Source organism: Marmota flaviventris, chromosome 5, assembly GCF_047511675.1.
Source record: "Marmota flaviventris isolate mMarFla1 chromosome 5, mMarFla1.hap1, whole genome shotgun sequence".
Lineage (NCBI taxonomy): Eukaryota > Metazoa > Chordata > Mammalia > Rodentia > Sciuridae > Marmota > Marmota flaviventris.
In genome coordinates, this window is record NC_092502.1 from 72,066,646 (window position 1) to 72,090,468 (window position 23,823).

At 38.6% G+C, this 23,823-nt stretch overlaps 1 protein-coding gene and 1 pseudogene across 3 annotated transcripts in view; one reads left to right on the forward strand and one right to left on the reverse strand.

Annotated features, from left to right (window-relative positions):
* Positions 1-23,823, reverse strand: part of Ctnna1 (catenin alpha 1) — a 177,355-nt gene that overhangs the window by 140,299 nt on the left and 13,233 nt on the right. The window contains exons 2-4 of one of the 3 annotated variants that reach the window (XM_071612324.1): positions 10,082-10,145; positions 9,456-9,562; positions 6,969-7,164 (exon numbers count right to left, since the gene is read on the reverse strand). In XM_071612324.1, the coding sequence (XP_071468425.1) occupies positions 6,969-7,164; positions 9,456-9,562; positions 10,082-10,088 (310 nt within the window). In that variant the 5' untranslated portion in view covers positions 10,089-10,145. Of the gene's footprint in view, positions 1-6,968; positions 7,165-9,455; positions 9,563-10,081; positions 10,153-23,823 lie in introns of all 3 variants that reach the window. The other 2 variants (XM_071612322.1, XM_027927472.3) reach the window with 2 other exon arrangements.
* On the forward strand, positions 7,816-7,970 carry LOC114086379 (small ribosomal subunit protein eS27-like; annotated as a pseudogene).

Sequence of the window (23,823 nt, forward strand, 5' to 3'; positions counted from 1 at the left end):
TCCACCACAGTATTCATGGCTACGACTACTTACTGAAACTGTAACCTTCTTAAATCTAACCCTCCCCGCCATCACACCAAATGATTGCTACTTATGCACCTCTCTGACTCGACCTTTGCTTGCAGCGGTTCCCTTGAACTTCTAGGCTTCTGACCTCTCAAATTTCTCCACTCCATCTGCCCGCCGTTCTCTCCGAACCCTTTCACCTGACGCTCCATTATGGGAGCCTGAGGAGTCTAACCATACTGTGATTCCCCAGCACTGCCTCCTGGGCTTGGGTGTCTCCCAAAGTTTTGCCACTCTAACATCACCTTTAACTTCACCCTCTATGCAACACCTGGCTCATTCTTCTGGTGTAATGGTTCTCTCATCACTATCTTATTCACCAACACCTCTACCCCATGTATACTGGTGACGCTTGTCCCGCAATTGACTCTCTATACCCCAGCTGAAGTGCAGGCCCTCTTGTCTCCCCCAGTGCAGAATAAGCGGGCTGCTTCCCTTCCAATACTGGTGGGTCTCTTACTGGCTGTATCTGTAGCGGGAGCCGGAATTTCTGGTGGAGCTCTAGGACACTCCTTATGGGCTGTACAGGACTTAAGTTCTAAACTTGAACAAGCGCTCACTTCTACGGCAGAATCTCTAGCATCTTTACAAAGGCAGGTCACATCCTTGGCTCAAGTTACTCTTCAAAATTGACAAGCTATAGACTTACTCACAGCCGAAAAAGGTGGAACCTGTCTTTTCTTGAGGGAAGAATGCTGTTACTACATCAACGAATCAGGCCTTGTGGAAATTAATGTAGTCAAGCTCACCGACTTGGCTACCTCTTTGAAAAATCCACCAAACCAAAACCCATTTGCCACCTTCTTTTTAGCCCACTTCCAATCGTGGCTGTTGCCTCTTTTAGGGCCCATATGTCTTCTTTTCCTGATGTGTCTGTTCCTGCCCTGTCTGCTTCGCTTCCTACAGGGCCAATTATGGAAGATCTCTAACCAAACTTTCAACCAGCCTCTGCTTAGGTACTACCAGCCTCTGATGACCGATGAGCCCCCAACATCTTCAAGAGAACAGCTCATTCATTGCTGAAGCTCACTACCAGGCGCGATGGAATGCAACGGACAGCGGAAGACAATGAACCCGGAGAACCTCTTAATCTGCCATCCTGGATTTTTAAGCCTTTATGTCCTTTTAAGCCTCCTTATGGCCCTTGGCCTCTTCTCTGTCAGTCCCCCGACATGGAACTTCTGCCAAAAAACTGACATTTGCTTTAATTTTATCTTCATCCTGTTTTTGTTCGCTCTGATTTTCTTTAGGTGCTGGTGACGCCATGTCAAGGCAACGCTTTCAATATTTCCTAGAGTCTCTGTTACAGGACCAGTGGCTGATACCAACAATCTCCTCCATCCAGGACTGGTTCGATGCCATCAACAACTTGTGATTTCAGGGAACTTTCATAGACTTCACCCCTACGGAAGTAGCTGTCTATAGCCACTGGGTTTTATTTCTGGTTGCCATGATATCCCCAGACCTGCCCCCCCACCGCCCCCGAACATTCCTCCACTTCCCTTTCTAGGCCCACGCCGCCCCAACACAGCAGGAAGCAGCCGGATCTGACCAACGACGCCCCACTTTCTAAGAAAACAAAAAAGGGAGGAATGTTGGGAAAACATAAGGCAGCCGCACCCCAGAGAAAAACCCCAGCATGGCGTCTAACGACCCTCCTTCTCTTCTTTGTTTCTTTCACTGGCGCAAAACGTTCCCGCCGGCGCCAATGTTCAAATCCTGCTGGTGGGAAGCCTTAGCCCCAATTAGAATTAACTTCTTGGGCTCCGGAACTGACATATGGAAGAGCTTGCCAATAAACGGGCAACCTGTTATCTACCTCAGCCCCTGCTACCTCTCTTAGACCTATATAAACACACAGCCTTTTGTAATAAAGCGAAAACCTCTTTGGTAATCTGTGTCGTGTGGTGCGGCGTTTTTCTAGTCTTACATTAGCCATGTAAAAATCAAGTTTCTAGATGTTCATTATGACTGCATAGAATGTGTACAAACCCAAAGACATACAAGGCTTAATTTTTTGGCTCATAAGTGCTATAAATAAATTATGAACAAATACTACTTTTAAAATAGTAACCTTGTAATTTTATTAGTCTCAAAAAAAAAAAACACCTAGGTTAGGGGTTAGGCAAACTACAGCCTATAAATCAAATCTGGCCCAACTCGCTGCTGGGCATGGTGGCACACTGCTGTAATCCTAGCAGCTCAGCAGTCTGAGGCAGGAGAATAGCAAATTCAAGACCAGTCTCAGCAACTTATTGAGACCCTGTCTCAAAAAAAAAAAAAAATCAAAAGGCTTAGGGATGTAGCTCTGTGGTAAAGCACCTCTGGGTTAAATTCCCAGTACCCCCACCCTCCAAAACTCTAGCCCACCTCCTGTATTTATAAATAAGTTTTGTTTTATTAAAACAAGACCATGCCCATCTGTTATATATTGTCCGTAGCTGCTTTCCCAAGACAGAAGTAACACTTAATAGTTTCAACAGATTTGACTCCCTGGCCCTTAACCAAAAAAAATTTGCCAAACATTATTCTAAACAAAAGTAATTGCTGGTAAATGACAATTTTATTACACTTCCTTTAGCAACTAGGACTTTCCATAGATAAGCATTTATTTTATTTACTAGTAAAAATGACTACAGTTAGGTCAAGCTTTTGCATTAATGCTCAAAACCACTGAAGTCAAGCCAGCAAAGGTGTTTATAATAATTCTCGTTTGCTGCCTAACAATTATTATAAAAGCTGATAGCTTAAAACATTTATTATCTCCTGGGTTTCTCTGTGGGCCAGGGATTTAGAGTTGGTTGGTTAATGTCATTTGAAACTTGATTAGAGTTGGAGGATCTACTTCTAAGGGAGTTAACTCACATGACTGACAAAGTTGTGCTGACTGCTGATAGAGACTTCAGCTCCTCTCTACAGGACCTCATAAGTGTTTTCTGGCATAGCAGCCAGCCTTCCCCAGAGTGAATATTCCATGAGAAAAAGTCAGGTAAATATGATCCCTTTTTATAACTTTGCCTCCAAAGTAGATCACATCACTTCCTCCACATTCCATTACAGAACTGAGTTACTAAGTCCAAGCAACACTGCTGAGGTTTGAGGTTAGGCTCCACTTTTTTAAGGGAGGCCATCAAAAAATCTAGATAGCAACACTACTTCAGGGTTCCAAACATGACTAAACAGCTTCAGCAACAAAACAGAGTCTTATCTGATTTTTTTTAAATCTGTGCTTAATCATTTTCATAATATATATTTTGTTTTACTAATGACAGAAAACAGGGTTTATCACCAATTGTTAACATTCTCCAAAGAAAAAACTTAGCCAACAAAAAAAGCAAAGCACTTCAGCTTTTTCTATCTGATGCAATGATGATGGGAGACAATTATAGTTTGGTTGTATTTCTCTACCCTACCCCCAACCCCTGGCAGAAAGACAAATTATGATGAATAGGACCATGATCATAAGTAACTGAAAAGTTGGACCAGGAAAACAAGTCTTTATGATTCAGAATCACATACAAGATTTTCACAGATATAAACAAAAATAACAAGCAAAGAGAAATTCAGATCTGCATTCAAAAGGGGGGCGGGGCAGTTTGAGGGACAGTGTGTGGATTATACCATGATTTGCATCAGAGATACTTCTAAAACAAGAAATATATGTATATTATTACCTGCAACAATTAAATATATTTTTAAAATGTTTTGGTCAGTAGACACAATGAAGACTTGGCCAAACACATCTGTTACAACTGTGGAATTTCACTACAGGCTATAAGAAGGGCTGGGGAACAGAACATTTCCATAGAGGAAAATGAAGTAAGAGTCATTTTAATTTCCTCCGCAGAACGCTCAAAATGTTCCTAAACTGGACATTAAACTGCTAAGGGGCTGGGGATACAGACCGGATACTTTCCTAGAATACAAAAGGGAAGATAAAAAGCACTGCTTTAAAACAAATTCGAATCCTTGTGCTAGGCTAGAAATTCATATCCACCCAGAACCTGTAAATGTGAACTTATTTAGAATGTGAACTTATTTAGAATGTGAACTTTAAATTAGAGTTTTTGCAGATGGTTATCAAGTTAAGATGAGGTCACACTAGATTAGGATGAAAGCCCTAACTCAATGACTGATGATGCTCTTAGAAGGAAAGGGAAATATGGACACAGAGATACACAAGAAAAACAGTATGGTATGTGACAAAAAACAGAGATTGGAGTGCCTTTTCTCCAACTCCTGGTAACCCAAGAAGCAAGAACAGCACAGTGTGGAGGCACATGCCTGAAATCCCAGTGATTGGAGGTTTAGAGAGAAGAATCACCAAGTTCAAGATCACAAGACCCTATCTAAAAAAATAAAAAGGACTAGAAATGTAGCACAGTGGTAAAGTGCCCCTGGGTTCAATTCCCAATCTGCAAAAATATAAAAGAAGCCAGGAGAAAGGCATGGAGTAGATTCTTCCTGAACCCCAAGAAGGAACCAAGCCTGCCAAAACTACAATTTCATATATATAGATATATATATATATTTTTTTTTTTGGGGGGGGGGGTCAGTGCTGGGAATTGAACCTAGGGCCTTGTGCATGCAAGGCAAGCACTCTACCAACTGAGCTATATTCCCAGCCCTCATATTTTTTTTTAATATTTTACTTTTATAGTTGGACACAATACCTTTATTTATTTATTTTTATGTGGTGCTGAGGATCGAACCCAGGGCCTCACACATGCTAGGCTAGTGCTCTACCGTTGAGCCACAACCCCAGCCACCCTCTTTTTAAAAAAATATTTATTTTTTAGCTGTAGTTGGACACAATACATTTATTTATTTATTTTTAGGTGGTGCTGAGGATGGAACCCAGATCTCACACGCACAAGGCGAGTACTCTACCTCTGAGCCACAACCCCAGTCCCTAATTTCATATTTTTTACCTCTAGAATTATGGAAGAATAAGTTTCTATTGTTATAAGCCATCAAATTTATAATAATTTATATTCTGGCAGGCCTAGGAAACTAATATAGCCACCCCACTCATATTAAAAATTTTAATAATTTCATTATTTTTAGTATTAGAGATATTTATCTTCAGCCTGAAACTGAAATATTCACCAAATAAGATATTTTTATATATATATATATATATATATATATATATATATATATTAGTTCTAGATAGACATGATACCTTTATTTAATTTATTTATTTTTATGTGGTGCTGGGTATGAAATCCAAGGCTTCACACATGCATGGCGAGTGCTCTACCACTGAGCCACAACCCCAGCCCCCAAATAAGGTTTTTAGTTCACAAATTCAGAACAACTGGAAATGTCATCTCTATCAAAGATACTCCTCCTTTTGGGTACTGTCACAAGGATGAATTTGACTTAGACTCCAGTGGCCTATGTACTTTGCTATTTAGGGTACCAGAAGTGAAGTCCTTCTAAAGGTCAGTAAAGCACTGTCCATATTAGAGGCTCAATTCACCTTAGCTGATATCCAATGGCCTACAAAACTTACATCTTTGTTGAATTTCTCCTACTAGAACACAGGTCTAACACAGAACTACAGATTTCAATAAGTTTACCCTCAGTAGGGCATAGTGGTATATGCTTATTATCCTTGCTACTATGAAAACTAAAAGTAGGATAGAAAGTTCAAGGGCAGTCAAGACAATTTACTGAGACCCAGTCTCAAAGTAAAATAAAAAGGACTGGGGATGTGGCTAATGGCAGAGCCCTTGCTTAGCACGTGCAAGGTCCTATGTCCAACCCTCTGTACTGCACCCAAAAAAAAAAAAAAAAAAAAATTATCTTCCAGATTTAAAGTCTTCTTTTCAAATTTACAGTGTAACAATGATAATTTTTCTAACAATAATTACTGGTAAGGTGTGGATTAACTTACCATTTTACCTATTCAATTTTGAGTTGACAAAAACATGATTCATGTAAGCCAAGATATTTTTTTAAATGAGTTAATATAATTTTTTTACTTGTTCTTTTTAGTTGTACATGACAGTAGAATGTATTCTGACATACATACATGGGATATAACTTCCCATTCTTGTGGTTGTACATGATGTGGAGTTATACTGGTCATGTATTCAATATGAACATAGGAAAGTTACGTCCGATTCATTCTTCTGTCTTTCCTATGCCATCTCCCTAACCCTTTGTCTAATCCAATGAATTTATATTCTTCCCTCTGTATATCAGAGAGAACATTTAGCTTTGGTTTTTTGGAATTGGCCTATTTCACTTAGCATGATAGTTTCCAGTTCCATCCATTTGCCAGCAAATGCCATAATTTTATTTTTCTTTATGCCCAGATATATTTATGTCAAACACAAACCAGTACAAATATGCATAGATGATTTAACATACTAGTGTGAAAGTACAGGACAAATTTCTAGGGTATTTTCAGAGTAATGAATATTATCAAGCTAAATGTTTCACATTATCCAATATCATTACTATGAATTAAGAAGAGGTATCACAAGAAGAAACATAAAACTTCTGTCACTTTTATACCCTTTAGAATTGTGCAAGAACATTTCTGTGACTTAACTAATTCTTGAAACACCCAAGAGAAGTAGATTCAGACTCTCCAAAAAGACATTTTAATGTAAGCATATCTTCTGATTAAAATATGCGCCTGTACAATTAATTATACAACTCAAATAAATATTATAAGTTACTGAATAACTAAGTAGCAAGCACTGACTACTGACCACACAAAAATTTCCTCTAAAGATGGCTTTTGCAGAACCTGGGGATGTAACCCAGTGGCAGGGTTATTACCTAGCATATACAAGGTCCTGGATTGCATTCCGGGGGGGGGGGGGGGAGTACGACCAATTTTCTATAAAGGCTTGCCTCTATATAAAAAAAAAATATTGACCTACCTTGCTTTCGAACATCTTCTACAGCAGCCACAAGCTCCTCCTTGAGAAACTGACTCTCCTTTGCAATTTTATCCCCCTTCTCCAAGAAATTCTCAGTTGCTTGTTCAACAGATGCAGCCAAAACGTGGGCCTTCTTAGAACGACCTCTCTTTTTATTAGAGGGTCCCTTACTGTTGGTGTTTACCAGGGTTGTAACCTAAAGGTTTCATTTTAAAAATTAATTAAATTGCAGTCATCTAAAATGAAAACAAAAGAAAGACTAACAACCTAAAAGATAGCATCAGTAAATTATTCATAAGGAAACATTGCAGTAAGCATTAAATAACAACTCTTACCATATTTAAGATATAAAGCAATGATACTAAATTTAGGTTTCAAAATAACTTAGCTTCCTTAATGTGTAAGATAATATACAAATATAAATATAAACGTGTGTGTGTGTGTGTGTGTGTGTGTGTGTGTAGAGGTACCAGTGATTGAACCCAGAGGCGCTTAACCACTGAGCCACATCCCCAGCAGCCCTTTTTTGTTTTATTTAGAGACAGTTGAGTTACTAAGTGCTTCACTAAGTTGCTGAGGCTGGCTTTAAACTTGTGATCCTCCTGCCTTAGCCTCCCAAGTCGCTAGAAACAGAGGCTTACACCACCATACCCAGCAATAAAAAATATTTTGACTTTACAAATTAGGAACTTGGGAACACAGAATATTGATGAAAATGGTATTATTTAAAAATAACTTTAACTTCTGAATTATTGTCTCTGCTGATTGGCTAGAGATCTGTTTAATCCTTCCTTGGAAAATAAAAAAACATAAGAAATGACTAGTTCAAAGTCCAAATTCTTATTTTATGTATGTAAAATGTTCAGGTTGCAACAAGATTTCCACAGTTCTCAGCCATGCTCAGCGGTTCTTTGTGTAGGTTGTTTGACACTGTTGTACCAGCCTATAAGAGGAAAGGCCAAACTCACAGAAGGTTGTTCATTTAGAAGAAGAAACTGTTAATGACGTACAACTTCCTGAATTTGTGTTTTCTCACAAAAGCCTTATAAGTTCAGTATTTCTAGTTACCCTACCAAGATAATGTAATTATGTTTGATCTCCAATTTTGGTGTTTTTTCAACAAAGTTTTGTTTGTAAGCAAAACAAAAAAAGAAAGAAAAAAGAAATAAGTTAAGATATCTCTCTTCTATGTCACCATGAAGTTCTAGAAAGATTAACAATATGAGGGCTGGGAATATAGCTCATTTCGAAGATTGCTTGCCTAACATGCACAAGACCCTGGGTTCAATCCCCAGCATCACAAATAAATAAATAAATAAGTTGACAATGAATTTCACCAGAAAGCCACATTTTGTCATTGTTATCAATGTTTACAAAACATTTTTAAGATAATTTGCTTCTGAAGTCTTTGTTCAGTTTATTCTCACAAATCTTAGCAATTAATTAGTAAAGGTCATTAAAAAGAAGAGTAACTACCCATAGAAGCCTACTGTGATGATGCTTTAAGTCCCAGAATACTAATCAGTATTAATATGTATAATACCTTATGATCCGTAGGATGAAATGATTAATGATTTGTTATAGTGTAAATCTGCCAAACAAAAGACGGCTATAGTACATGGGGTCCAGAGAGTAAATATTCCACTCTTACCATACACTCCTATATAGAGATATATAAAATACTAGTTTACATCTATAAGTTGGAATAGAATTTTTTTTAAAAGATTGTCAAATGCTACTCACTTGATATATCTCATATTCTCTCACACATACATGTAAACTATACCAAAATACTAAAAGCGCATAGCTAATTACTGACAATTGATAAATGCCATCACATTATGATACATGTATTTGTAACAGAATACCCAAAACTATGCCCTCAAATTCAATTACCTGCTAATTAATCCTACATAATGAAAGGGCATTAAGCTGGGGGTTAGGGTTATGGCTCAGTGGTAGTACACTCGTCTGGCATGTGTGAGGCACTGAGTTCGATCCTCAGCATCACATAAAGATAGATAGATAGATAGATAGATAGATAGATAGATAGATAGATAGATGGATAAAATAAAGGTATTGTGTCCATCTACAACTAAAAAAAAATTTTTTTAAAAAAAAAGAAAAGAAAGGGCATTAAGCTGAGTAAGGAACCTTAACAAGGATCCATATCACAACTTCCTTGAGTTTCCCCTTTAAGGAAGGGTGAAGTTCTCTGCAAAGTGCCAATATCTAAAAATCTGCTCTATATACCAACAGCCTCCACTATTGGCAATATGACTCAAGAAAATTGTAGCAATGTGTTCCAACGAATTAAATAAATCTCTGTATCAATATTCAAATATTAGATGAGCCAAATCATATAAAAACTATCACACTAAATTCAACCAATCATATTAAGACTTTGAAAGAAATAACCTTGGTCTACTCAAGCCTACTGCTATAGAACCATGCTACAACTATGTATTTGTGTTTTCAGATTCTTACCTGTGTAACAAGAGGCTCCAATAGTCTTTCAACTGCCAAAGTCCTGATCTCTAGACTTTTGGGGTCCCATTTGAAGTTTATGTTGCCTGTGTGAACAGCAGTCATTTCTAAGAAAGAAATCAAAGGCCAAAGTCAGGCAAATATCAAAAACAATCGTGAAATATACCTATAACAAATATTCTCCAACTTAAAGACTTTTATATAAGAAAAGCTATATATATACAAGGTAAAATAATTATAACTAGCATGCACATGAGACCCAGTAACTTTTACAACCTCTTAACAATTTCGAGTTTACAAACATTAAGGGTACAAACAAGTACTCTCAAACACATAGAACTTTTCCCTTTGGGCTGCTCTGTTACCTAGACATTTCTATTTCCAGTTTTCCACCCTACCTTTAGAAGCAAGATGAAAAGCTAACATGAATAACAGCTTTTTTTTTTTTTTTTTTTAATTTTCCTTGGGCTGGGAATGTAGCTCAGTGGTAAAAAGCTTGCCTAACTGCACAACACAAGGCCCAGGTCGATCCCTAACACACAAAAAAAAATTCTTCTTTAAAAAAAAAAAAAACTAATACAAAAGATTCGGGGCTGGGGATGTGGCTCAAGCAGTAACACACTCACCTGGCATGCGTGGGGCACTGGGTTCGATCCTCAGCACCACATAAAAATAAAGATGTTGTGTCCACTGAAAACTGAAAAATAAAAAAAAAGATTCTAATTTTTCTTACTCCACAACAGTTATACTGCAATATTAGTTAAATAGGTATACCTCAATTCATTTTTTTATAAATTCCTAGAAAACATTTTGTCTTGTTCTTTTTTTTTTAAGTTTTCGGCAGACACAACATCTTTGTTTGTATGTGGTGCTGAGGATCGAACCCAGGCCACACGCATGCCAGGCAAGCGCTTGAGCCACATCCCCAGCCCCTTGTCTTGTTCTATTAAAACATAATACCTAAGTCTGGTGCCTTGTGCACCTACAACTAGTATCACTGAAAACCAGAAGAAGGTTAAGATGCACTCAATCATATGTCACTAGATCAGTTTCAGTAGAAATTTCCATTAGAGCTTTTAAGACCGTGGGGGGGAATGTTCAATGAAAAGAACAACAACAACAACAACAATGAGCCTAGCACAGCTGCATGTGCTCACAGTCCCAACTACTTGGGAGGCTAAAGATTGCTTGAGCCCAGGAGTTTAAGACCAGACTGGGGAAGATATCAAAAAATTAAAAAGAACAAGAATAATGAGTGCAACTACTTATAACTGAGAAACTGATGTGACTCCATTTTTGAAAATAAATAAATAACACCAGCTTCTACCTCAAGGCCTGTCCTAAGGAAGGGGACGTGACCCTTGTCCTGGGAAAAACCTACAGAGCACTCCTAAGTACATACTCACCCTGCTGAATTGTTTGTCTGCAAATAACAGGAGAGATCTGTGGCGCCAGGTGTCCCTGATTCAGGCTAGGTGAGGACCCATAGTAACCCCCTAGCAACCACCAATCAGCTTGAGACAAAGAAAATACCTGGAATGCCAGATGACCCCTAGTAGTTTATGGTGGTTAACAACATGTTGGGAAACCATGTAGTTTAGCATGTATACCCCTTGTGGCCTAAACCAATCAATTCAAAGGAATCCCCTCTTGTACTAACCAATCACCCCTACCCAACTTGTTCCTGCCAGTGAATGAGCTAAACAAGGTTAAGATTTGTTGTTTGATTTTCCCGCGGTATGGAATGATTTGCTGTGTGATGTTGTGACGCATAGAGTATCCCCCCAAAACCTATAAAATTTCACTGGACAAAGGACCAGGACTCACTCCCTGGGACCACTGCATCGGGAACGACTGTGAGTCCAGGCTCGAGCTTGCAATAAAAACTCTTGTGTGATTGCATCGGATTCGGCTCCTGGAGGTCTACTGGGGTCCCACGAATCTGGCATTACATAACCAAGTACATAAATACCCTTAGGATCACAGGTTATGGATCCTCAAAAGAAAAAAAGCAGCTGGGTATTGAGGTGCACGCACACCTATAATCCCTGCAACCTGGAAGGCTGAGGCAGGAAGATCACAAATTCAAGGCCAGCCTAAACAACTAGGTCTTTTAAAAAATGAAGTTTAAAGGGCTAGAGATATAGCTTAGTGGAGAGTACCCCACACACACATTCAACCCCCCCAATACCATAAATCAAATCAACTTAAATTTTCCAGTAGCCACATTTTAAAAGATTTTTTAAAAATTGGATGAAATACATTTTAATATATATCTAGCCTAACATATATAATGTTATCATTCTAAGATATAATTAATATTTTCAAATTAGAGATACTTTACCTAAGCTGTAAATATTCAAAATATGGTATCTATTTTATACTTAGAGCAAATCTCAACTCAGACATGCCACAATTCAAGTATTCAGTCGCCCTTGCTACTTGACTACTACTAGACAGTGCAATACAGACCCTTTTTCAGACTCTTTCAAATTCAAGTAATATAACTGAAAAGGTTACAAAGGAAAACATATTAAGCTAGGTGAAGCAACTTGGGAGGCTGAAGAAGGAAGATTTCAAGTTTGAAGCCAGCCTCTGCAACTTAGCAAGGCCCTAAGCAACTTGGCAAAAGCATCTCAAAATAAAAAATAAAAAGGGCTAAGGATACCATTCAGTAGTTAAGTACTCTTGGTTCAATTCCCAGTTTTAAAAAAAAAAAGATCGGGAGGAAGGAAGGTAGGTAGATAGGTAGAAAACATATTGAAATGTACTTAAAAACTGTTTTACAAACAATGTGTGATACAGTAATATATGTGTTTCTATATTAACACATTAAATAAGATTTGACGAGGATCTGACAAGAGGTCTCTGATAACTACTATGAAGTATAAAGAAAATGAACATTTGAGAAACTAGCCTCTACCTCAGAGCAAAGCCTGTCCAAGGAAGGGGGCGTGACCCTTGTCCTTGGAAAGAACCCACAGAGCACTCCCAGGCACATACCCACCCTGATGAGTTGTTTATCTACAAATAACAGGAGAGATCTGAGGAGCCGGTTATCCCAGACTCAGTCAGGCCAGGTGAGGACCCATAGCAACCCCCTAACAACCACCAATCAGCATGAGACAGGGAAAATACCTGGGATGCCAGGTGGCCCTCCCAGTAGTTTATGGTGGTTGATAACATATTGGGAAACCATGTAGTTCAGCACGGACACCCCCTCGTGGTTTAAACCAATCAGTTCAAATGACTATCCCTCTTGTACTAACCAATCACCCTTACCCAACTTGTTCCCACCAGTGAATGTGTGCTAACCATGTTTTAGAGTTGTTTTATGATTTTCCCGCGGTGTGTGATGATTTGCTAAGAGATGCTATGATGTATGTTAAGTCCCTGCCTTTCCCAAAGAGTGTATAAAACTGCTGCAAACCCTGGGCTCAGGGGGCGTGTGGAGGACAGAGCTAGCTCGCAATAAACACCTCTTTGCTGCTTACATTGATCTTGGTCTCTGATGGTCTTTTGGGGGTCCTGAATTCGAGCAGAACCCATTGTTTTCAAGATACTGTCTTACTGTTATTGCAAATATGAAAAGCACTGATATTCCTGACAAAATTATTGGTACAGCTGAAAACTCTAGTTTGTTGCCTACGTTAATAGTGGAAGGTTAATTATAACAAATTAAAAAAATAAAATAGAAGGAAATGCTAAATTCCTGTTAGAAGAAACTGAAAACAAAAACAAATTTTTTTTAGTCCCAATTGAAAAAATTGATCAACTCTAGATTAAGAAAGCTTAATATGAATTTTAAGTTTATAGGAAGTACAGGGGATACAGAAGCATGTTAAGCAACACCACAAGAAAGTCGACAAATCTAAAAGAGTGCATTTCACACGAATCATACACCTTCAAAATGTCAACATAAGGGAAGGGATAAGTGAAGGGAAAGCCAGGAGATAGGCGAGCAAGAAATGAAAGGCAGAGATCAGGTAGATATATACATGAGAGTTTATTTGTTAGAGTTGACAAAGGCCATCTCTCCATAGATGGAGAGAGGCAACACAGGCTTGGGGTTTGAGACTTTTATGGGGGAGGCTCAAGGATTAGAGCTGGGTTGGTCCTAACACAAGCGGTTAAGGGTAGGGTTGGTATGAGGGAGTTGTGTAGTGCCCTTGGGCGGGAAAGAATGCTGGGAATGCAGGTGGTGAAATGTTGGATTATGAGGGAGTGATGAGACTTTCTCAGTGAGGTCCTTGGGCAGGAAAGCAAAATTTTTCTTAAAATGGCAGCTATCACTTAAGATGGCTGTCCAGATGACCTTACAGTGAAAAGCCTATTCTAGACTACTAGACTCAAGAGATAAATGAATCTAAAGCAATACATAAACCTTGATTAAACCCTGAATTGAAACAACTCTATAATATTTGTAGGAACTGGTAAATCTAAGTTTTATTAGATTTTTTTTTATATTATAGAATTATAAGATTTCTAGGCATAATAATGGAATTCTGGCTAAACAGAAAAATGACTATTTTTAAGAAATGCATTCTGAAATATTTATAAGTGAAATTTCAAAATGTCTGCAATATTATTCAATAAAAGTAAAAATGAATACTTAAATACAGATGAAGAAATATAAGGCCAAGCACAGTGTAGTATGTGCCTGTAGACCCCATGTACTTGAGGTCTACAGGCACATACTACACTGTGAGGTTAAGCTGGGAGAACCTCTTGAGCCAGAAGTGTTCAAGATTGGTCTGGGCAACATAGCAAGACCCCATCTCAAAAAAAAAAAAAAAGGAAGGAAGGGAGGGATGGATGGATGGATCATATATAGCTATACCTGCTGAATCTAGGTAAAAGACATTTGGGTGTATGTTCATAGAATTTTTCTTTTACTTCTTTGTATATCCAAATTTTCTAATTTATAAAACAGGGGAGACATTGCAGAAGTTTACGGAAAATATTCAAAATTCAAACTACTGAATATAGAAAAGTGATTTCCAAATAATCTGAAACAGTGCATGGTAGTACACACCTGTAATCCCAGGACTTGAAAAACTGAGACAGGACTGCAAATCTAAGGCCAGCCTCAGCAATTTGAAAAATTGCTGTCTCAAAATTTTAAAAAGAGGAAAAAAAAAAAAGAGGGGAGAGTGGGGAAAGCTGGAGATGTAGCTTAATGGTAGATTACTTGCCTAGTATCTGCAAGGCCCTGAGTTGGATTCCCAGTTGTAAGGTCCTTGTTTAACATCTGGATGGCACTTAAGCCACCATTTTAAGAAAAATTTACCGATTTCCCCACCCAAGGCCCTTTCTGAGAAAGGCTCACTACTCCCTCATACCAACCCCACCCTTAATCGCTTGCTTTAGGACCCGCCCAGCTCTTATCCCAGAGCCTGCCCCCAAAAAAGTCATGGAACCCAAGCCTGTATTGCCTCTCTCCATCTATGGAAAGATGGTCTTTATTTGTCAGCTCTGACAAATAAACTCTCATGTGTATCTCTGCCTGGTCTCTGTCTTTCATTTCTGGCTCACCCATCTCCAGGTTCCTCACTTTCCTTTCACCAGTACTGGGAGAAAACAGGAAGGCAGGGTGGGAGAGAACGGGAAGGAAAAAAGGAATCAGAATCATAGAACCACAGAAATGGAAGTGCCAATCTAGATGTGTTTGTCTAATCTCGTAACACAAAATGTCAGTTTCCAGAGAATTTATTTCACTGATGTGGGCAAATTTGTCCTCTATACTCATATTATGTCAGGCCTATACTTTGTTCTTTAAAGGTTATTTGTCCACTAAACTGATCAACCCATGTCAGTAAACCTTAGGAAATGGAATGCTCTAGATTGCTAAAGGGCTACAGGCAGCTCAATAAATGTCATCAAATGTCACAGATAAGACATTTCAGAAGAAATTATTTGCCTCATGGATCCTGCATTTCTAAGCATATCAGAAACTACTTCAACACAAATAAGAGAGTGAACATTTCAGGATTGTAGAGGGAGGGAGCCAAGAGGTAGCAATAAGTAAAGCTAGCTCCAAGTGAACATTTAGGTTACATTTGAATTTAATTAAGCAAGAACAACATACCACAATTCACTTTCCCAAAGAAATACACTCTCCTATGTTTTCTGAAATAAAAGACTTCTGGGTCTTCTGTTCTCCTAATTTTGATACTTTAGGATACAAAATATTAGGGATAGAGGTGTGCTTGGGATTGAACCCAAGACCTTGCACATGACAGGCACATGTTCTACTACTGAGATATACCCCCAGCCCCATTGACTTCTTAACTTAAAAAGTGGGGAACTGATCTCATGAAAAATCAAAGGGAGATCAGTAGAATAGAGGAGGAAAGGGACCAGGGGGTGGGAAGAGGTGAGAGAGGGGAGAAGCACTGGTGAGTGATAGTAGCCAAATTATATTGTCATATTGTGTACATGCATGAATATATAACAACGAATCTATTATGTAGAACTACAATGCACCCATATATATATATGGGGGCGGGGGGCATGCAGAATATAGACACAATAATAAACTGCAAATGACACCTGGCCTCTCCAGTTGAGTGTATTTTGAGGGGAATGGGTGACACTGAGAGAGGCCAAGCCTGCCAAATCAGTAAGTCTGTGCCTTGTTGCCCATCCACTCTAAGCAATTTTGTTATCTGGAAGATCCAGGATTACCAGATCATCTGGTTTTCTGAGAAGCCAGAAATGTAGATATTTACATGAAATCTCCTAATGTTCATGTCGGCAACAATTCCCCCCCACACACCAAAAAAAATTTTTTTTTTAGTAATGTGGATTGAATTCAGGAGCACTCAACCATTAAGTCACATCCCCAACCCTATTCTGTATTTTATTTAGAGACAAGGTCTCAATGAGTTGCTTAGCACCTCACTTTTGCTGAGGCTGGTTTTGACCTCGAGATCCTCCTGCCTTGGCCTCCCCAGCTGCTGGAATAACAGGCGTGCACCACTGCACCTGGCTGCCAAAATTTTACCACTGTGACAAACATGTTTGGGTACTATGATTGCCCTGTTGGTCACCACTCTGCGATCTCTGAATAAGATTCTCCCCCAAAGTCTCTTCTAGTTCAGAACTCCACATCCTCTTAACTAATGTCTCTGAGAAGGTCTTCCTCTTCCTCCATAAAAATTCACCAAGCCCCTACTAAAGGGATTGGAACAAAGTATTCCATCTCTCACATTGAGAAACCTGAAATATACTGACACTTAAAAATTAAAAACTCATTCAGTGTGTTTTCAAGACTTTCAATAACCATGATAGAAGTAGACTACATCTTTAATCAAAAGCCCTGCCAAGAATGACACTAAACATTTTTAAACTATACAACAGAGCCAAGTTATGCTTTTGATGACCCCAATCCTTAAAGGATTTCCAAAAACAAAAGCAGAGAGCTTAAATATAAAGAGAATGTGTTCTACAACAACACAAGCTTATTGGTACCAGTTTTGACACTTACTTGGGGAAGCCATTTCACCTTTCTGGATGTTAGTTTTCTCATCTATAAGAGGATGAACTGTATATTCCTTCTAGCACTGACATTTCATATCTTAATAGCTTTTGAAATGTTTTATTAAACCAAATTAATTTTCTCAGGCTTAGCATGTAGTCTTTCTATCTATATTTTAAGTTTAAGGATAATAACTATGCGTATATTTCTTCATATTCCTTAAATTGCTGGCAAGGTACTTGATGTAAAGCAGTTTTTAGCTGAACTGAATTTACGCAACCAGAAGTGAAAATATTTACAAGCCTACCAAGAAATAGTTCCTGCTTTAATCTTTGTCATATCTTCTGGTTTTCCACAATTAATGGCATTGTTTAGAGTAGCTGAGCAAATAATTTTTAAAACTCTGGCAGATTCTAGTTTTCCAATTAACTTACAGAGTACTCCTTTGCAAGATCTATTACAAAACCTACAGGAGCTAGCCAACTTTAATTAATGACAGCAACTTTAAGTTTTTCCATGAGAGATTATGCTTAGTGAAACTAAATAAAAAGTTAAACTGTAGTTATTCAGTCTTCATTACCTTAAAAATAGCAATTCTGGCTATAAAGTAAAATATACATTCACTATAAATTCAGAAAGGTGCAGAGATGCAGTCCTTTGGCTAGCAATCTGTAAAATAGAAAGGGAGAGGAGAAACAACAAGGAGAAAGTAAAGGCATAGTTCCATCAGAAACAAGAAAGCTGATTGTTGGCAAACAGCCTCATTTGTGCAAAAGAGCTACATACCTTCTCAAAAGACATTACAAGTTCATTTACAACAGAATGGCCACATCATTCTTAAAATCTATCTACTCCAAAGCTTTAGTCCATACTTACAATGCTGTTCAATGCCAATTTTTTTAACAGCAAGGTTAAATAAATGAAGTGTCAGAATAGTTCATTTAAATGCAAATCAGGAAATTTAGAAATTAAAAGTACCCAAAGCAAAGTTAACTGTCATACTGTAAAAGATACAGTGTTGCAGATTACTTAGTGCTGTCATAGGTATGCCAAGTTGCATGTTCACTAAGTAGGGTTAACACTAATATTGAAACCTCAACTATCAAATCTCCTGGTAACTGGGGGCAGAGGTTAACCCTTATAATTAAGGGGGGGGGGGGGGGGGGTCCTGACTTTATGACTAAATCTCCAATCCCCTATCTATCATATTCCTCTTCTAAACTACAAACCAGCTGGAACTGAGGGGAGGGATAAGAAAATAATTGATATAAAAATGCAGATGGTCCACATAAACAAAGAGAACACTTTTTTCCCATAATTATGGTCTCTATTTCTAATCACAATTACAATATCACCATCCAAAAAATATTCTTAAGACTTCGTCAACCATGAAGGCCAAATACAATCACACCTACTGCAGAGTAACTGAATCAAACGAGCAATCTATCATTTGTATGTAATCAAGCCATAACATATATTATATAACAGGCATTCAAATGTCACACAGTAGAAGTTGTTGCTCTCCTTCCAAATACACAAGACTTGGCAGGCATGATGGGGCACACCTATAATCCCAAGGACCCCAGAGACTGGTACAGGAGGATTGCAAGGTAGAAGGCCAGCCTTAGCAACTTAGTGAGGCCCTAAGCAACTTACTGAGACGCTGTGTCAAGATAAAACACCCTGTGTTCAATCCCCAGTACCAAAAATCAAAACAAAACCAAATACACAAACCTATGGAAAAAAGGATACTTGACTAGATCTTTAAAGAATAATAATAGTAAAACACTTAAAAATCACTCTTTATTTTGTTCTCTTATATTTTTTATAATAACTTTATTTTTTTATTTTAATTTTTTTTTAGTTGTTGATGGACCTTTATTTTTATTTAATTGTATGTGGTGCTGAGAATCAAACCCAGTGCATCACGTATGCTAGGCACTGAGCCACAACCCCGGCCCTTTTTTTTTCTTTTTTTTAATATTTATCCTCCAGTTTTAGGTGGACACAATATCCCCATTTTTCGTTTCCATGTGGTGCTGAGGATCGAAGCCAGCGCCTCATGCACGCCAGGCGAGCACGCCACCACTTGAGCCACATCCCCAGCCCCCAGCCCTTTTTTTTTTTTAATTTGGTATTGAGAATTGAACCCAGTGCCTCATATGTACTAGGTAAGTGCTCTACCACTGAGCCACAATCCCAGCCCTCTCTCTCTTATATTCTTTTTTCTTTTTTACTTTTTTTTATCTTTATTTTATTTATTTATTTTTATGTAGTGCTGAGGATGGAACCCAGGGCCTCACACATGATAAGCGAGTGCTCTACAGCTGAGCCACAATCCCAGCCCCTCTCTTATATTCTTGAGGGCACAAAAGGCAATGAGGAAATAAAAGGAAGCTTGACTACAAAAGCACTTAGTGAAGCCACCTGTAAACACACCTGTAATTGCAGCAACTTGGGAGGCTGAGGCAGGAGAATCATGAGTTCAAAGCCAGCCTCAGCAACTTAGTGAGGCCCTAAGTAACTCAGTGAGATCCTGTCTCTAAATAAAATACAAAACAGGCTGTGGCTCAGTGGTTAAGCACCACCACCACCACCACCCCCGAAAAAAAAGCACTTAGTGAAGGACAAAAGGTAAACCTGAAAAAATAGTGTTCACTTAACCATTCATTCAGCAAATATTTGAGCGCTTCTTCTTCACAGATATTATCCTCAATAGGAGTGAACAAAACAAAAAAAAGGACCCCGGACATCATGACACTTAAGCAGCAACAATGGCAAGTTCAAGGCCAGCCTCAGCAACTTAGAGAGACCCTAAGCAACTTAGTGAGACCCTATCTCATGGGAACAAATTTTTACTCCTCACACTTCAGATAGAGCCCTAATATCCAGAGTATACAAAGAACTCAAAAAATTAGACAATAAGTTAACAAATAACCCAATCAACAAATGGGCCAAGGACCTGAACAGACACTTCTCAGAGGAGGACATACAGTCAATCAACAAGTACATGAAAAAATGCTCACCATCTCTAGCAGTCAGAGAAATGCAAATCAAAACCACCCTAAGATACCATCTCACTCCAGTAAGATTGGCAGCCATTCTGAAGTCAAACAACAACAAGTGCTGGCGAGGATGTGGGGAAAAGGGTACACTTGTACATTGCTGGTGGGACTGCAAATTGGTGCAGCCAATTTGGAAAGCAGTATGGAGATTCCTAGGAAAGCTGGGAATGGAACCACCATTTGACCCAGCTATTGCCCTTCTCGGACTATTCCCTGAAGACCTTAAAAGAGCATACTACAGGGATACTGCCACATCAATGTTCATAGCAGCACAATTCACAATAGCTAGACTGTGGAACCAACCCAGATGCCCTTCAATAGATGAATGGATAAAAAAAATGTGGCATGTATATACCATGGAGTATTACGCAGCACTAAAAAAGGACAAAATCATGGAATTTGCAGGGAAATGGATGGCACTAGAGCAGATTATGCTAAGTGAAGCTAGCCAATCCCTAAAAAACAAATGCCAAATGTCTTCTTTGATATAATGAGAGCAACTAAGAACAGAGCAGGGAGAAAGAGCAGGAGGAAAAGATTAACATTAAACAGAGACATGAGGTGGGAGGGAAAGGGAGAGAGAAGGGAAATTGCATGGAAATGGAAGGAGACCCTCATTGTTATACAAAATTACATATAAGAGGTTGTGAGGGGAATGGGAAAATAAACAAGGAGAGAAATGAATTACAGTAGATGGGATAGAGAGAGAAGATGGGAGGGGAGGGGAGGGGGGATAGTTGAGGATAGGAAAGGTAGCAGAATAAAACAGTCACTAATATGGCATTATGTAAAAATGTGGATGTGTAACCGATGTGATTCTGCAATCTGTATTTGGGGTAAAAATGGGAATTCATAACCCACTTGAATCTAATATATGAAATATGATATGTCAAGAGCTTTGTAATGTTTTGAACAACCAATTAAAAAAAAAAAAAAGAGAGAGACCCTATCTCAAAAAACAAAAAAGGGCTGGGAATACAACTCAGTGGTAAAGCACCCCTATGTTCAACCTGCAGTCCCAAAGGGGAACAAAAGGTTTTTTTCACAAGTATGGGGCAAATATATATTTTATATTCATTTATTTAGTGTCTATCTCATTATAGTTGAGACTATCAATAATGGAAGAGTGTTTAACAGAAAGCTGAATTAAGCTCTCATAACAGACAATTGATTATGGATGCACAGAAAGTCCCTGTTTCCATAAGGGACTAGACGACTCTAGTCTGAAATACAAAGAATATGAAAAAAAGAATCTGGACTGGCAGCGGGAGAGAAAAGAAAGATAACAGGGAAAAGAAGTTTTTGTTGTAGAACAATGAGACTTAAACTCTTCACATAGCTGAGAAGTTCACAGAAAGAAGAAAAATGTATTTTTCTTATAGAGACAGGCAAAAAGATGTCTAGACTTGACCATAAAGTCAGGTAGTAATGCAAACTGGGTGAGAAAACACAATAATTATCTCTAAAACTTGTAGTATATACCTTTGATGACCCATTTTGTCATTCATTCATTAATGACCAAGTGCCATGTTCTGGGATTCTGCAAGGTGCCAGGGACAGAAAGACTAATTAGAAATCCCAAGCAGATATCATAGCAATTAATTATTAAGACCAAAAGGAAACAGGTATAGTTACAAAAGAGAAATCTAGCAGATGTCATTTAATCAAGTGTTTAAATTTAGTATCACCACCAGGGAACAACCTGACAACCCACTGCAAAGCCCTAAGAATGAAAGATCATCAGACAAATCCAAACCGTGAAGCATCTACAAAACTTGTCTAAACCCTTCAAAAATGTCAATGCCAAGGAGAAAGAAGGGCAAAAAAAAAAAAAAGGACTGGAAATCAAAACTAAAAGGATGACAACTGAATGCATTACGTAATGTCTTACTGATTCCTGATCCCAAAAAAAATATACACAGTGATATATTTTATACACATATACAATACATCATTAGGACAACTGGAGCAATCTGAATATGAATATGAACTACAAACTTCTGAAGATCTTGTCAAAAGACATACTCTTATTCAGAAGGTCTAAGCTTCCGCCTTCCAGGGAGAAGTAACATTAATCCTCAGACCATTCTTTAAAAGGTTTTACAGGCTGGAAGAGGCCTGGGCTCAAACCCCAGTACTATACACATACACACACACACACACACACAAAAAAAAAAGGTTTTAGAGACAGGGTGCATGCCAATAATCCCGGTTACTCAGGAGGCTGAAGCAAGAGGATCACAAGTTCAAGGTCAGCCTGGGCAACTTAGGGAGCCACTATCTCAAAATCAGAAAAAGGCTGGACATGTACTTCAGTGGTAGAGCATTTGCCTAGCATACATGAGCCCTTGGATTTAATCCCCAGTATTGTCTCCCACCTTAAAAAAAAAAAAAAAAGCATTACATAATGTTATATCAAGTTCTTGCATGTGATAGTGGTATCATGGCCACATCCTTACTCTTTCCTCCCAAGAGTGACAATAACTTAAGAGTGAAGTTCCATGAGGTCTGGTCTGGAGTTATTATTCCCTGCAAAACTGAAATGTGTTAACAATTGATAAATCTAGGTGAATTGGTAAATCGAGTGCTCTTTGTACTTACTCTTTCAACTTTTCTGTTAGGTTTGAAGATTTTTACACCCTGTCCCCCCCCCCCAAAAAAAAAGTTGGCAGAAAAATGCTCACAGTCTAGATAGGAATATAGTTACAAAATAACAAAAATGTAGAATTCTCTACTAGTGCACAACTCCGCTAGCACAAATGGCTAGCACAAACAATGGAGTTCCCAATTAGTTGGGAGGCCTTACTGAGATCTGACATTATTCCACAGAGGGCAGTTGTTTCAGGTTGTGAAGGACAATGACACCAAGAACACTGGCACTTTCCAGAAACCACTGTATGAGTGAAAATTAGGACAGGTAGTGAAAAAATAGCCATTAAGACTGAAAGATAAACTAAGAAATTAAGAAGGCATTAAAGGTTTGGACTTCATCCTTCCTAATATAAAAATATCCTCAACCCATTATATTCTCACCTCTAAAAAGAAAGAAAAAAAAGAAAGAGCCAGGCACAATGGCACACACCTGTAATCCCAACAGCTCAGGAGGCTGGGGCAGAAGGATCCAAGTTAAAGCCAGCCTCAGCAAGAGTGAGGTACAAGCAACTCAGTGAGATCCTGTCTCTAAATAAAATACAAAATAGGGGTGGGGGTGTGGCTCAGTGGTCTAGTGCCCCTAAGTTCAACCCCCAGGGAAAGAAAGAAAGAAAAAAATAAGGGTGGGGGTAGGAGGAGAGGAGCTGTTAGAAAGCTTTTTGTCACTGTAACAAATACCTGAGATAATCAAATTATAAAGTGAAAAGATTTATTTTGGCCTTAGATTTACAAATTTTAGTCCATAATTGGTTTGCCCCATTGCTCTGGACCCATGGCAGTACATATGGCCACCTAATGTCCAAAAAGTAAGAAAAAGTGAAATAGACCAGGTTCCCACAAATTCCCTTGAGGGTACACGCCCGACAAATTAAATAACATCCACTGAGCCCCACCTCCCAATAGAATCAAGGTGGGACTCAGTCCCTAAGGAACACTCCAAATCCAATCTATAATAGAAACAAAAACCCATCTGTTCCAGTCACCAAAGACAAGTAGAAAATCACCAGATGGCACCTTCACCACTAGAGCTGCATTTCCCAAGTCTATAGGATCTCTCCATACACAACTGCAGAGCTTGCTTCAAATTTTACAGCCACTAACCCAAGCACCCTCCCATTCCTATCCCAGCCTATTCTTCTTGTGGCGCTGACCACAGCTCCACCAAATCAGG